Source organism: Juglans regia, chromosome 3 (genome assembly GCF_001411555.2).
Source record: "Juglans regia cultivar Chandler chromosome 3, Walnut 2.0, whole genome shotgun sequence".
Taxonomy (NCBI): Eukaryota; Viridiplantae; Streptophyta; class Magnoliopsida; order Fagales; family Juglandaceae; genus Juglans; species Juglans regia.
The window spans coordinates 27,009,234-27,025,096 of NC_049903.1; the positions used below are offsets into that span (position 1 = coordinate 27,009,234).

General features: G+C 38.1%; 1 protein-coding gene across 1 annotated transcript; it reads left to right on the forward strand.

Moving 5' to 3' along the window:
- The first annotated feature begins 576 nt into the window (after window positions 1–576).
- On the forward strand, window positions 577–5,525 carry LOC109008643 (protein CNGC15a-like). The gene is made up of 8 exons (XM_018988820.2): window positions 577–657; window positions 1,068–1,156; window positions 1,309–1,851; window positions 2,365–2,577; window positions 2,885–3,177; window positions 3,573–3,684; window positions 4,050–4,256; window positions 4,626–5,525. Exons 3-8 carry the CDS (start codon window positions 1,375–1,377, stop codon window positions 5,322–5,324), a joined length of 2,001 nt encoding a protein of 666 aa, XP_018844365.2. The 5' UTR covers window positions 577–657; window positions 1,068–1,156; window positions 1,309–1,374; the 3' UTR covers window positions 5,325–5,525.
- The last annotated feature ends 10,338 nt before the right edge of the window (window positions 5,526–15,863 follow it).

Consider the following 15,863-nt stretch of genomic DNA (forward strand, 5'->3'; position numbering starts at 1 on the left):
GTTTGGAAGTGAACTCATCTTATTTTAAAATTTTTTATTATTTTTATTCTTTAAACATCACTCAAATAGTAAATATTTTTTAATTTTTAATTTTTAATTTTTTCATCTAATCATAATTTAATTATTAAAACTTTTTTAAATTCTTAAAAATAATAATAATTTTTTTAAAAATTTTAAAATAAAAATAATATTAAAAAATTAAATTCAAATTTATTTTTTTTATTATTTTATTATTTTTTTATATCAAAATCCTATCAAATATTTTACTTAAACTATTTTACTAGAATACTCATACTACTATTTACAAAAATTGGCGTTTCATTTCATCTCGTTACCAACTTACCCACATGTCCTGACTACTGATTCTTTCATTTTAATTTTCTTAAAGAAGTGTTCTAGTTTATGTCGTTTTCTCATATATATGACGCTAAAATATGGAAACTTTGCAAACACGTAAAAGTTGGGATGGACAAAAACAAGAACGGTTTATAAGATTAGAAGAAAACTACACTTTTTGAAGTGTGCCTTCTAATCCAATATGCCCTCACCTGTCTTCTTCTTCTTCTTCTTCTTCTTCTTCTTTATACAATGGGGGAGGGGGTTTCGAACCCATGTTCTCCATTTGGAGAGGGACCGTATTTTCTTCGTACCGTGATCGTAAGTTTTCACTTCTTGCTCTTGAATTGCTCTGTGGATCTTGTGTTCTGTGCTTCCTTCATTCTTGTCTTTACTGTTTTCTCTAATTGGTCACCACCCTCTGCACTTAGTGAGTTTTTCTTAACTTTTGTTTGACTGAATTCAACACTGTAAATGTCTCTGAGTTTCTATTTTATTATTTTATTATTTTGTGCCACTTAAATAATGTGATGAAACTGCCATGTTTACATGTATTTCTAAATGAAACAAGATATTCCTTTTAGCTTCTGCAAAAAGTTGTTACACTTTCCTTTAGCATGATTCTTAACCAGACTACATATTCATGGAAGAAGTTGAGTTCTCTAATCTATGTTTTTGACTTTTGTTGTGATTAAGAATTTGATAAATGCCGTGCTTTGGTATGTATACAGGGCAGATGAATCCCACTGATTAAAGGCACATTTCTTATATGTTTCTCAAATACCATGGCTTTGCTGGGTAGATCAAGATCTGATGTAAGGTTTGTCTACTAAATCCTCTAACACGAGTCATGACATTCAATGCATTTACTGTTCATCTGTAGAGAATTAGCCATCAAAATGTGGAGAATTCTCCTCATAATTCTTTAACAATTTTTTACTGAAACATTCTTACTTCCCTGAATTTTCACAGTACACGATCTTCTAGAAACTGCAAATCTCCACACCGCCCAAAAATAGTCTTTCGACGATAATCAATATGATCAATGGTAAACGGAAACCTGATTTGAGCCTGATGGGGACTATGAAAGACTCAACAGGCAAGCCCTTTGGTGGAAGAGTGCTCTCAAGAGTCTTCTCTGAGGATTATGATGTGGTAGAGAAGATGGTACTGGATCCAAGAGGAACTTTTGTGGATAGATGGAACAAAATTTTTTTACTTGCTTGCTTGATTTCGCTTTTTGTCGACCCCTTATTTGTTTACCTACCAGTGGCTGGTCAAGAGGCGTGCATTGATGTTAGTGTATCCCTTGAAGTGACCCTCACAGTCATACGGTCCCTGGTTGATGCATTTTACATTGTTCAGATTGTTGTTCGGTTTCGAACTGCATATGTTGCTCCGTCCTCTCGAGTCTTTGGGAGAGGAGAGCTTGTTATTGACCCTTCAAAGATTGCTTCAAGATATCTTCATAAAGACTTTTGGCTTCACCTTATTGCCTCCATACCCCTTCCGCAGGTATGTAGGCAGTTATAGATAAATTTTATGTTTGGTAGATACTCCTCTTATCAATGTAAATGAAATATTTTAATTCAGGTTCACCTTCCTGTTTAGTTTGAGTAGAGTTTAAATCTTTGCTGCTTCATAAATTAATTGCTTCAACTTCTCTTAGTTTTTTGCAGACCATGCTTACGATCCGCTTCATTGCCTGATATAGAAAGAGAGCATACAGAACTTTAAATTTATAGAAGTTACTTCAACCCAAACCTGTTATCATTCAGGAGTCTGAGAATTCATTTCCTCTTCTATTTAGATAAAGGCCCCCGAGAGTGGGGATTGGATAATAGGCTATTCTAGTCTATGAAACGGAAATTATGTGTCCATTTCTGATTCGATTGTATAGGTTTTTGAGAATTTATTGTCTCTCCTTCCATTTTCCAAGTTAACCTTAAGATGCCACCATCAGAGAATGCTTTCTAGATTTGAACTCTCCGACATGAACTTGAATTATTTACATTCATATTATGGCAGGTGTTGATTTGGGCTGTAATCCCAAGCATAAGAGATTCAGAAATGATCCCTTCAAGTGTTTTTCTTCGTTTCCTCATCATTTTCCAGTACCTTCTGAGGCTATCTCTTATCTTTCCCCTCTCATATCAAATTGTCAAGGCCAATGGGGTTGTGATGGAAACAGCATGGGCTGGAGCAGCATATAATTTGATGCTCTATATGTTGGCAAGTCATGTAAGTTACATGTATAAATCTCTATCTGGACAGAAACCTGTCATCCAAATATCTCCTGGACATACTGAAAATGTTTTAGCAATTCTCCTTTATCTGAAAGATCATCCTTCGAAATCCCTACTCTGGTTTACGTTTCTTACTTTGGGATTTTTTACAAGCTTGATTGTCTGTTATATGAGAAGCAATCAGAACTAACTTGTAATTCTTTGTTTCCTCTCTCTCTTTCTGGCTCTTTGGTTGTAGTTGCTATTGATTTTTTCAAGCACTCGGTAATTTGATTCCACTTCTTATTATTGTTTTTGAAAAGGTTTTAGGATCTTGTTGGTACCTCCTATCCCTTCAACGACAACATGAATGTTGGAAGAAAGTCTGTAGTCTTCTACAAGAAGATTGCAAAAAGTGGTTTTTCTATTGCCGTGCAGTGAATGAAACTAGTAGAAATGCCTGGTTTAAGACAAGCAACATCTCAATTCTATGTGGTGCAAGTACTGACTTCTTTCAGTTTGGTATCTATTCCGATGCATTGACTGTTGGAGTTACAGCGACGAGTTTTCTAAACAAGTACTACTACTGTCTTTGGTGGGGCCTGAGAAATCTAAGGTAAGCCTGGACTACATTACAGTGTGAGATAAGAAAACTAATCCATGATGTGAATCGTTATCATTTGTAGGCACTACTATCCTTCTAAATGGATCTATCACAAAAAAGAACATAAAAAAATGGAACCATCACGACAAAGAATCTGTGCCAATCGAGATAATAGAATTCTCAGAATAATCTTATTTTTGAAGTTTTTAGGGTTAATTGAAATTTTTTAACTAATAGATTCATCTAAGAAGCAATTAGAAACAAGATAAATTCAAATATATATGCCATGCCATGCAATGTGGAATGCAGGTAAATGTGTGTATATATATATATGTCAAGTCTCTCAGAAAATGAATTTTACACTCCCTTTTTTAATTGTCTAACCAATTTTGTATCAAACATTGCAGCTCTTTGGGACAGAATCTCTTCACCAGCACATATATTGGAGAGATTAATTTTGCTGTTATCATTGCGATACTTGGATTGGTGCTTTTTGCTCTGCTTATAGGTAACATGCAGGTACGTGTAGATGGTAGAGGACTTTCTGCTGGCCCTAGAAAATCATCTCTAGAATAAGCTTTGAGATGTTTGTGTTAGGCCTCATAAAAGTTTGATAACTAGATACAGTTCTATGTTTCTGTGGGCGGTCCATACGAGTTCCTAGAAGATGCTCTATTCATATCATTTCAAGTTTTCTGCTGAGTGACTATAGCATAAGCTTTTTCAACCATAATCTATTTAAAACTTCCATTAAGCTGTTGGACTCAAGTTTCTGGAAATCATTCTTTATGGTTGTTAGGATTCATGTCCTCCCATGTAGTTATTCAGGCATGTTCTATTTCCAAAATTCTGAAATTCTGCTGTACCTTTTATCTACTCAACAGATGTACCTCCAATCCACCATGGTAAGACTGGAAGAGTGGATGCGTCACAGGCAACTACCACAAGATTTGAAGCAGCATGTGCGAAGGTATGAACAATACAAATGGGTTGCAACTCGTGGAGTTGATGGGGAAGCTGTTCTTAAAGGCCTTCCAATGGATCTTAGGCGAGATATTAAACGCCACCTCTGTCTTGATCTAGTTCGACAAGTAGGTTTTCATTTCTTCTCTTATTTCTATGAATGAATCAATTTTGTGAGCTTCCCAATTAGTTCCTTGATTGCAATTCTCTTTTCTCAAGCACTTTCTAGTAATTTGTTAATGTGTGGACTGGAAAAAAATATTCTAGTTTTCTTGTCAGAGTATAGTGCATGCCTTCCGATTCACTTCAACTCCTTGGACGTCTTTCTTGCTTCAGATAGTACCTAAATACCATATCTTCACAATTGCCGTGAAGGGATCCCTTTTACTCTTCCTTTTCTGTTTTATGATCAAATGGGTCACTGTAAACTCATAATACTGAACAAAATAACCATTAGATCTAGTTCTGATTCTGAACTTCTTATAAATGTAAAACAGGTACCACTCTTTGATCAGATGGATGATAGGATGCTAGATGCCATATGTGAAAGGCTGAAACCTTACCTATGCACTCCTGGAACTTGCCTAGTTCATGAGGGTGATCCCGTCATTGAGATGCTTTTCATTGTCCGAGGTCGCTTAAATTCTTACACCACCAATGGTGGCCGCACAGGGTTCTTCAACTCATGCTGCATTGGCGCAGGCGATTTTTGTGGTGAGGAATTGCTAACCTGGGCCCTGGACCCTCATCCAAATGTTGTGCTTCCCTCGTCTACACGAACTGTGGAAGCTATCACTGAAGTTGAAGCTTTCGCTCTCATTTCTGAGGATTTGAAGTTTGTAGCAGCCCGATTCCGAAGGTTACACAGCAAGCAACTCAGGCACACATTTAGGTTCCACTCTCACCAATGGAGAACATGGGCTGCCTGCTTTATTCAGGCAGCTTGGTTTCGATATAAAAGACAGAAAGAAGGAGCTGAGCTCAAGAAAAGGGAGATTCTAAAGACCTCTGTGCCCAAATCTGCGGTGGAAGAGAGTGCACCATTGCCCCCACACTGCTCAGGGTTTACCATATATGCTGAAAAATCGGCAGCAAGCACTAGGAGAGGTGGAAGCATGCGGTGTGCCTCAGAATTTGACATTCTAAGCTCATTACAGAAGCCGGTTGAACCCGACTTTTCCATTGAAGATAGGTAAAGAAAAACCCTCCTACATCAGTAAGCACTGGTAAGGGTGTAAATGTATTTAGATATGTTGCATAATATCTTACCATTCTGCAGGTTAGAGAACTTACAATTTTGGCGAAGCCTCAATAGTAAATAAAGTCTTTCCATTGATTATTTTTGTGTAAACTTTGTCTTTAGGCATTGTTTGATCATTTTTCTTCTTTTCCTTATTTTGGGAGAATAGAAAACGTAGCCAACAGCCTTAGTGTGGGAACATCTTTTCTTCTCCCCTAATTGTTTGAAATATATACTTTTTGAGGCTTTGATGATAGACATGGAAGCCGAGTGTTATGAGGTCCTTGTGAGAGACTTCACGCTCATTTAGGTTTAAGGGTTAGATTTGCAAGGATTGGCCAGGAATATATATATATATATATATAAATATTTATATATTCCCATTCATTTAGCTACATATAGATCTTGGCCCAAGCTAGAAGTTCATTAGTTGCCAAATTCCATGTATGCTCCAGGACAAAGCTTACAGCTGCAATTAAGGTATTAAGATTACACATCCATGAATGTAAAACAGTCTGCAATAATATCCAAGATTTGATTTTGATCAGTCATGTGATTGTAAAATGTAAAACAAGCAATTGACGAAGAAAAGAATTTTTCACTCTATTTCTGAATCTACATCGACATATATACACCACACCAGTCATGATCTTGAGTCCCTTTAACTGGCAACCGAAGTTCCTAATGAGCTGTATGGTTGATCATTACATGCATGTGTTTCCCGGGTTGTTTCAACTCGTGGATCTGCCACTCTAGCCCCCCCATCCCCACACTGCGCAAGCTGATGGGTGGAGTAACCTGATACTTGTCCTTGAAAAGCTGAACCAAGCAATACTCCCCATTTTGTCGCGAATAAAATGGTAATTCTCCTAAAATATAGGATTGGAAGCCAATATTGAAGAAATACTTATTTCTCTCCATAAAAGGCCTAATAAGAAGAGTGAGGTAACTTCTTATAAAGTCCAGGATGAGTTTGATCCTAAGCCGTGTGAGACTTCTCAATACGCCCCCTCACGTGTGGGGCGGTATTTCCGGTACCATCATTGTGGGTAGGTCGCAGGAGCCCATCATCAGTCATAGATAAACCTGTCTCTGATACCATGAAGAAATACTTATTTCTCCCCATAAAAGGCCTAATAGGAAAAGTGAGGTAACTCCTTATAAAGTCCATGATGAGTTTGTTCCTAAACCGTGTGGGACTTCTCAACAAATATCAATGCACTTCTATTTCACACCACAGAATGAAAGGATAGGAACATGAGACGTGTAATGTAATTCATAATGTAGTATTCGGATCCAATAAAGTTTAACAGGGGTGATTACCATAGTCCGTTTCTTTGCCCGTTAGGACACTACGCGATTAACAAGAAAAATACAAAATCTAGTGATGGATTTTTGATTATTTGGATGCCTCCTAAATTAGCATCAATAGGCATGAAGGGAAATTGAAACTTTGGTATAAAGCAATCCAAGATCAACAGCCCTTCAAGATACCCTATGTTATTGCAGTTTTTGTCCCCTTAACAAAGTATTGGAATTCTCTTGTCTTCTTCACCTGTAATATGGTTAATCCAGCTTGTTGGGCCAGCTAAAATCACTCTGAAGAGCAAGTTAGTCCTCTTGAAAGCTTAAGAGAAGAGAACAATAAATTACTCTTAAGAAAAAATCATCAACCTTTCGCATGGGGTCTGGTGGTATTTTGTTATGGATCTCAATGTAACTTAACGTCAATTTGTGATTTGGAATGATTGAGAGGAATGTAATGGAATAGAAATGTGAGATGGATGTAACAGGAAGCTAATCAAAGTAGAAATGATGCTCTGTGTGTGAATGGAAGAATGTAGATAAGCTGTTTGATGAAATGGAAAGTAGAGAAAACAGTAAATTCCACTAGCCACGGGAGTGCTTTGAGGGTCTCCCAACCTCCTTACAAGTTCCAAATAATTCCAAAATGACAGATGAATTCCACTCCTTCCTCTTAGACGCATATATTCTCTAACAAACTCGACTGACTCTGACACATTACACCAATTAAAATGCACAACAATGACTAGATAAAATGCATAGTATGGAAATTACATGAAATTGATAAAACGCATAGCATAACATAAATAGGGAAATAAACGGTTCCGTTTGGAGTTTGGCTTTATTCAAACACTTGTCTTCCAGAACACAAGTCTTCGTCTTCCATCTTCATCTCTCTACCCGAAGTTCATCTAGCCCATCGTCTTCCTTGCGGTCCATAGCACCCTCCCCCCCAATCAGAGAACCTTGCCCACAAGGTGTGGGTAAAGCTCCTACAACTTCCATAACTTCTCCCAACTATTGTAATGGCCCTGTGACCTTGGTGACTCAGACGGCGATCCACAATCATTTCTAGTTTAGGAAGAAAGGACCCATCTTTGTCCACTGGAGGAAGTGTCAGAATAGCTTGAATCTGGTCCCCGATTTTTTTTTTGAGACAGGAGACATGGAACACTGGGTGCACTCATACCGACAATGGGAGGGCTAGCCAGTAGGCAACTGTACCGATCTTCTGAAGAACCTGGAAAGGCCCATAAAATTTTGGAGAGAGCTTCGTGTTATGGTGCATCGCCACTGATTTTTTACGGTAAGGTTGTAGGCGTAAAAACACCCAATCCCCTATCCCCTTCTACAAATGATCTCTCTGTTCTCTTCCTATCAGCGTACAACTTCATGCGGTCTTGAGCCCATTCCAAATTTTCCTTCAACAAATTCCCTATCTGCTCTCTTAATTTCAATAGGTGGTCCACGACATCAGTGGATGATGTTCCCAGAACATATGCCATCAACTTTTTTTGGGGATACTCGTAAAGGGCTTCGAAAGGGGACATCTTGGAGCTCATATGGTAAGACCTATTATAACTCCACTTTGCTAAGCTCAACCATTTACTCCATTCTTTGGGTTTGAGTCCAGTGTAAGCACATAAATAGCGCTCGAGACATTTGTTGAGTGATTTTGTCTGACCATCTGATTGCAGATGGTAGGCAGAACTATAGTGTAAAGATGACCCTTGTAGTGAGAAAAGATGTTTCCAGAAAGAGCTTAGAAATACTGAGTCCCTGTAGGAGACTATTGTTTTAGGAAACCCATGGAGTTTGAAAACTCCATCTAAGAATGCTTGTGATACTACTACTGTTGTATAAAGGTGGGTCATTGGGATAAAATGACCATATTTTGTATAACGATCCACCACAACAAAGATAACATCAAACCCTTGGGATCGGGGAAATCCTTCGACAAAATCAAGGGAAATATATGTCCAGGCTTGAGTTGGTATGGAGAGGGGCTATAAGAGTCCAGGAGGTAGCACTGTTTCCCCCTTAGTAGTCTGGCAAATTAGGCACTCCCGCACCTTTTGTTTTATGTCTCGCTTCATGCCTTGCCAAAAGAAATCCCTTTTTGCACACTAATATGTCTTCAAATAACCATTATGCCTAGCCTGAGGATCCGAATGTATATATTTCAACACCTTCTATTTGAAATGAGACTGTGGTACAATAACAAATCGCCCCTTTTTTTTTTTTTTACATTTAAGTCTTGTTGAAGAGAATAGCCCTTAGGCATTTCAGCCCCTGTTTGCAACTTTTGGAGGATTTCACTTATATCTAAAGAAGAGGAATAGGAAGCTTTTAGTTCATCAATCCAGCTGGGAGTAGGAAAATTTATTAGAGCTAAGTACTCGTCCTCGATTCCTTCAGTTTCGAATTTCCTGGACAACACGTAAGCCATTTTATTTTCTTTTCCCAACTTGTACTGTATGGAGAAGTCATAGCCTAGAAGCTTGGTTATCCATTTTTATTGTGTCACTGTCTCTACCTTCTACTCAAGCAAATACTTGAGAGCTTGCTGGTTAGTCTTAATAATAAAGGACTGACCCAACAAGCAAGGTCGCCACCTTTGAATAGCTGAGACCAAAGCAACAATTCCTGTTCATAAGTAAATAACATGAGTGCCTTACCCTTAAAAGCTTTACTCATAAATGCAATCAGATGTCCCTCTTGCATCAAAACAGCCCTTATGCCAATGCCACTTGCGTCACACTCAATTGTGAAAGCCTTAGAAAAATCAGGTAAGCTTAAAACTGGTGGGTGTGCAATTGCAGTTTTAAGGGCCTGAAAAGCCTGTGTAGCTTCATCCATCCACTTGAAACAATTTTTTCCCAAAAGGGTCGTAAGGGGGGCTGCAATGGCCCCATAGTTCTTGATGAACTTGCGGTAAAAACCTGTTAAACCTAGAAATCATTGGAAGGATTTAGGTCTGGTAGGCAGTGGTCACTCCAGAATAGATTGGACCTTAGAATAATCAGCTTGCACCCCTTGTCCTGACACCACATGGCCCAAATAATTAACCTCCAAAATCCCAAAATTGCATTTAGACATTTTGGCATAAAGCTGATGGTCTCTAAGTACCTGCAGTACTTGCTGTAAATGGCTCAAATGTGCAGCCCAGCTGCTGCTATAGACAAGTATATCATAAAAAAAAAAACTAAGACGAACTTCCGTAAAAAGGGCCTAAACACTTCATTCATTAACCCTTGAAAAGTAGTTGGGGTGTTGGTTAACCCGAAGGGCATTACTAAGAATTCATAATGCCCCTCATGGGTACGAAAAGATGTCTTTGTCGTATCTTCAGTAACAACTCTTATCTGGTGGTAACCAGGTCGTAAGTCAAGCTTTGAGAAAATCATGGCCCCATTCAACTCATTGAGGAGTTCATCGATGATTGGTATTGGAAATTTATCCTTTATCGTCACGCTGTTGAGTGCCCTGTAGTCGACACACAATCTCTAACTACCATCCGCTTTACGGACTAATAAGACCGGCGAAGAAAAAGTGCTTGTACTAGGCTTAATAACCCCGGACTGTAGTAGGTCCCTCACAATATTTTCGATTTCAGACTTTTGGTAATGAGGGTAGCGATAGGGCTGAATGGACACAGGTGTTGCCCCCTCCTGTAATGTAATTTTATGGTCATGAGCCCTCTGAGCATTCTCATTGGCTTGGCCAAATGAAAAAATTATCTAAAATTTAGATAACTTGTATAAAAAAACTCTACATTAGATTGGCCATCTTCAAAATAATTTACATTTTTGCTACAGTCATTGGCCAAATATAGAGAACCATAATTGGTTCTCCAAATATTAAAATACTAATTTCTCACTCCAAGCAAACAAATTAAATTAATTAGAATATAATTAACATTTAACATTTAGAATATAATTATTATTAACATTTGATAATACTTTTTTAATATTAATTTAATTAAAATATAATTATTATTAACATTTAATAAAACTTTTTTGATATTAATTTAATTAAAATATAATTATTATTAACATTTAATAATACTTTTTTTAATATTAATTTAACTAGAATATAATTATTATTAACATTTAATAAAACTTTTTTTAATATTAATTTAATTAGAATATAATTATTATTAACATTTAATAAAACTTTTTTTAATATTAATTTAACTAGAATATAATTATTATTAACATTTAATAAAAAAAATTTTAATATTAATTTAACTAGAATATAATTATTATTAATATTTAATTGGTAGAATTATAAAATGTGATAAAAATAAATTTAATTAATTAATTATTAAAATAATAATATTTTAGTATTATATAGAATGTGAATGGCTAATCTAATGTGGAGATTGAATTTAAATGGAATAGGTAAATGTAAAAAAGTGTGATATTAGTTAAATTTTGAAGATGCATTTGCCTAAACCAATGAGAATGCTCTTAGGAGGAAGACCCTTAGGCTCCTCAAAGATCCAGCAAATTGGTTTAATAATTTGGCAATATCCTGGGCAATGGTCCAATGTTGAACCCCACTATCTTGCTCCAACAGTTGCAATAAAAGCCCCCTACCAGTGCATATAGCAGCTTGCAAGACCTTATTACTCCTCTCAAAGGACAAGGGTGTCATAGATAAGCCCCATAAACACACAGGTTTGTTCCCAAAGGTGAACTTCATAGACAAGTTAGAAAAATTCAACATAATTGTGCCCAACGTCCTAAGCCATTGGACACCCAATACTAAGTCACACCCTCCAAGAGTTAGCATAGAAAAAGAGATAGGAAACTTAGTACCTTGAATGCACAGCCCCACATTAGTACAGTAGCCACCACTTTGCATTAACTCCTCGTTGGCCACACAAACTTGCAACTTGGTAGAGTCCTCCACCACTAACCTAGCTCTCTTTATTACGGATGGATCCAAAAAATTATGAGTGCTGCCGAAGTCCACTAAGATCACCACAGAAACTCCATTAACCCGCCCATCCAACCTCATGGTATTTGAATGAGGAGCCCCCATGATGGCATGAATGGAAATTTTAGGTCCAACTTTATCTCCCAGTCTACAATCTCAGTTGAATCATAAAAAATTTCACCCTCCTTGTCATCATTCCCTTCCACAACGTGGATCATATAAACTTTAGGCTATTTACATTTGTGTAACGGGTTCCACTTCTCGTTGCAGTGGAAATAAAGGCTCTTTTTTCCTCTTCTCATCCATGTGGACCGAGGAAATACTCCTAGAGGGAATAAAAGACTTCTGGTATTTCGGCTGGTCACTGGGTAGCAACTTAGGGGCATAAAATTCTTTAGGGGGATGTGTGATGACTCACCTGCTGACTGCCATGTTTTCCTCGTGCTTAGTAAATATTTCTCCTGAATTTTTGCAAGCCCAAAGGCTGCATTCAAGCTAAGGGGATTGAGCATTCAAACAAGGAGGTGAACTTCGTCTTTCAATTCGCTCAAGAAACAACTCAGTCTATGACTATCGGATAGGCCTTTCAACCTATTGGACAATAATTCGAAGTAAGCCTTGTAAGAAGCCACTATAGAGGTTTGTTTGGGGCATGTTAACGCCTCCATGGGATCATCGTATGTGGTTGGGCCAAACCATATTAATAAGGCTTGAGTAAAAGCTTGCCAAGTATGAAACAGTGTAATCTCCATAGCATCTTGATACCACACTAAGGCTTCACCATTCATGTGATAAGAAGCCATTAAAAGGCGTTGGGGAGGGGGTGTGTGATGATATTTAAAAAACTGATTAGCTTTAAATATCCATTGTGCAGGATTGTCACCAGCAAAGTAAGGAACATCAAGTTTGATGCCTCTATGGAAAGGCCTTCTATCCTCGTGTAACTCCAAGTTTTGGTTCAGATTCGGATTAGCCACAACATTCTGATTAGCAACGAGGGTTCGCAACATTTTAGACATTTGATCCAAACGGTCCTTGATCTCCTGGATATTCTCCTCGTGGGTGTCACCTTGACGTTGAAGATTTTACTGCTGCCTCAATCTAGTGTCTTTAGCCATGGTGGATCAAAGGGGCTCTTTATTCCAATTTGTTATAGATCTCAATGTAACTTAATGTAAATTTGTGATTTGAAATGACTGAGAGGAATGTAATGGAATAGAAATGTGAGATGGATGTAACATGAAGCTAATCAAAGTATATATGATGCTCTGCATGTGAATGGAAGAATGTAGATAAGTTGTTTAATAAAATGGGAAGAAGAGAAAATAGTAAACTCCACTAGCCACAGGAGTGCTTCGAGGGCCTCCCAATCTCCTTACAAGTTCCAGATAATTCCAAAATGACAGATGACTTCCACTCCTTCATCTCAAACGCATATATACCCTAACAAACTCAATTGACTCTGACACATTACACCAATTAAAACGCACAGTATGGAAATTACATGAAATTGATAAAACACATAGCATAACATAAATGGGGAAATAAATGGTGCCGTTTGGAATTTGGCTTTATTCAAACACTTTTCTTCCAGAATACAAGTCTTTGTCTTCCATCTTCATCTCTCTACCTGAAGTCCTTCTAGCACATCATCTTCCTTGCGGTCCATAGCATATTTATAGTTGATCAAATGGTTGCATGGATTGGAATAGTAGTTCTTTGCGACACATGATATTGAAGGAATACATTAAATGTTTCTCTATTTCTATAGGGGGTGTGTAGGCTATCGCCACTTGGCCATCCATTCTCCAGGACATGGTGGTACGCGTCTCATTTAATACGCATCAAGCTTTATGTTTTTGCCCATTTAATGTAGGTCACTTCTACCTAGTTGGATGCTTTTTGAAACCTTTTTCTTGGTATGTCAACGATTCTTGACCTTACCTGTGGTTATGGGAGGGGAGAAGGGAAGATTGAGAACACTTTTTCATCTCACAAAACTTTCTTGTAAAGCTTCACAGCGGGCACTCCAATGATGAGCACCCACACAGGCAAGGACTCCTCTTTGCAGGAACTCCTGCGAGTGGGGTCTCCTTTTTGTGAGGATGGCACTCCTCTTGGCTAGCACTATTAGGGTGTGGACTCCTTTTAGCGGGGATTCCTCTTGGCGTGTACTTCTGGGGGCGAGGACTCCTCTTAGCAGGCAATTCTGGACACAAGGAACTCCTTTGAGTGCACACTTTTAGAGACAAGGACTTGGTTTTGGCTGCTCATTGGTCTGTAGTGCACATTTGGTTCTTGGGCTTGAGAGATGAGTCATAGGTTGGTTGAGCTTTCATTGGAAGATTTCTCCCTAACACCCTAGAAATTGCTTAGCTAATGTCCAATGGGCTGAGGTGGTTGAGTGCATGTGTTAGCATAGTTGATTGATAGAGTAGGCAATTTTAAGTTGAGTGATAGGGCAATATTGGAGAGCTCTAACAACGTGACGATGGAGAGCACTATCTTCAAGTGGTTCAACACCCAATCTTGAGTGTTGAGAGCCAAAGTGTAATAACCTGGCTCATTTTAAGACCCAAGCCCAAATTTTAAGCCTAGGCTCGAGCCCTCTAAAAACCTATTATTTTCTCTGTACTTTGTTCTTTTCCCAAGGATACCTTCATCACAACCCCACCCCCCCACACGTCCCAACTCTCCCTCTCTCTGTGTGTTGCCAAGTCGGTGTCGCAAGACTAGGTCATCATCGTACATCAGCCCTCAACATTTCTTTTTTCCCAGCTACCTGTCTTTCCCATTGTCGATTTGCAATGCAATGCCATGCCATGCCATGCCAGTAAGTCCAACCGTATCTCTCTTATGCTCTTTTCTTTGTTCGTACCTCTCTCTCTCTCTCTCTCTCTCTCTCTCCATCCCTCTCACTCTCACTCTAGCTCTTTGTCGGCATCTCACCATGTCTCTATTTAGGATGTCCATGGCAATCAATAAAGGTAACCGCAGCCAACGTGCCACCTCACACCACCACCAAGGTCTGCCTCGGTCTTCCTCTCCAATTTAATCTTCTTTGTTTACTCCCTTTCTCTAAAATTCATGCCTCTTTTTGTCCGTCCATATGCATCTTTTTCTCCAATTTATGTCATAACTCTTCATTGTCACCGCCTAAGCTTTGCCACACCGCCAGTTAACTGCCAATAAGTCTCTCTCGGTCTCCCTCTCTCTCCCTCTGTGTATATGGTCTCAGCTCTCTCTCTCTCTCTCTCTCTCTCTCTCTCAATAACATTGTTTCTTCTTGCTAAGCTAGCCACCGCAACTAGCGGAGTTTGCCGCACCACGAGCCTAGCCACACGATATCATTCATTTCTTGTTGTTCCATCACCAAGTCTAGTCGAACACCGCTTCATGCCTAGTGAGGTATCCTCTTTACCCCTGTACTTGTCATTTCAATTGTGGTCAGTTTTGGGGTTTGTTGATTAATTAGACTATTCTTGGAGGGTGTAGTGGAGTTGAATGTGTTGTTAGTTTTGTTACTGTCGATGGTTGATTGGTGAAAAGTTATAGTATTGGAGGTCGGTCACAAGAGTGTCCCAACAAAGGAAGGATGATTCTGTTGGGTTATTTGCTATGGTTGTGGTAAACTGAAACAAAGAATTTGGTCGTGCATGTCTCTAGTAGTCAAAAATTTAGAGTGGATGTTTGGAGCACTAAGATTAATTGTAATTGGTTAAAGGAGTGGATTCTGGCTCTTATTAAGCTATCATTTGGGTTATAGGTTTTTGTTAGGTTAGTTTTGTATTGGTATGGGTTTTTAATTTAGTGACGTTTTTTGGATTAGGTTGTGATACTGGTTATGTTCGAGTTCAAAACTTACATATTATATTGCAAAAGTATGGTAAGTGATGTTTCTATGGTAACGTTTGCCTAAAACTAACTGGGGTTGATTTTGTGAAAACCTGCTATTTTGTTATGAAAACAACCTCGCTTATTTTCTACACTAATCTCTATTATGAACTTTGAGATCAGACATTTTATCATGATTGGTGTAGATATGAGCAATTTTTGTTCTTAGTTTCTTTATTGCATAAAATGTGGATATGAAGTTTGAAATATATGATCCAATTATACAGTATTTATCTGCTCTGTACTATGATATGATCTTGCATTTGAAGAATTCTAAGGCACAAGATTCTATTTTTCTTTGGTTATGGCCTTACCACCGGTTATAGTAGTGGCGACCCTAACATGGGTAATA

Bases quoted from the DNA above. Each gene is read 5' to 3' on its own strand.
- LOC109008643 (XM_018988820.2), top strand. From the start codon at position 1,375: ATGATCAATGGTAAACGGAAACCTGATTTGAGCCTGATGGGGACTATG. The intron at 1,852-2,364 runs GTATGTAGGCAG...ATATTATGGCAG, and splicing joins CCTCCATACCCCTTCCGCAG to GTGTTGATTTGGGCTGTAAT. The intron at 2,578-2,884 runs GTAAGTTACATG...GTTTTTGAAAAG, and splicing joins TCTATATGTTGGCAAGTCAT to GTTTTAGGATCTTGTTGGTA.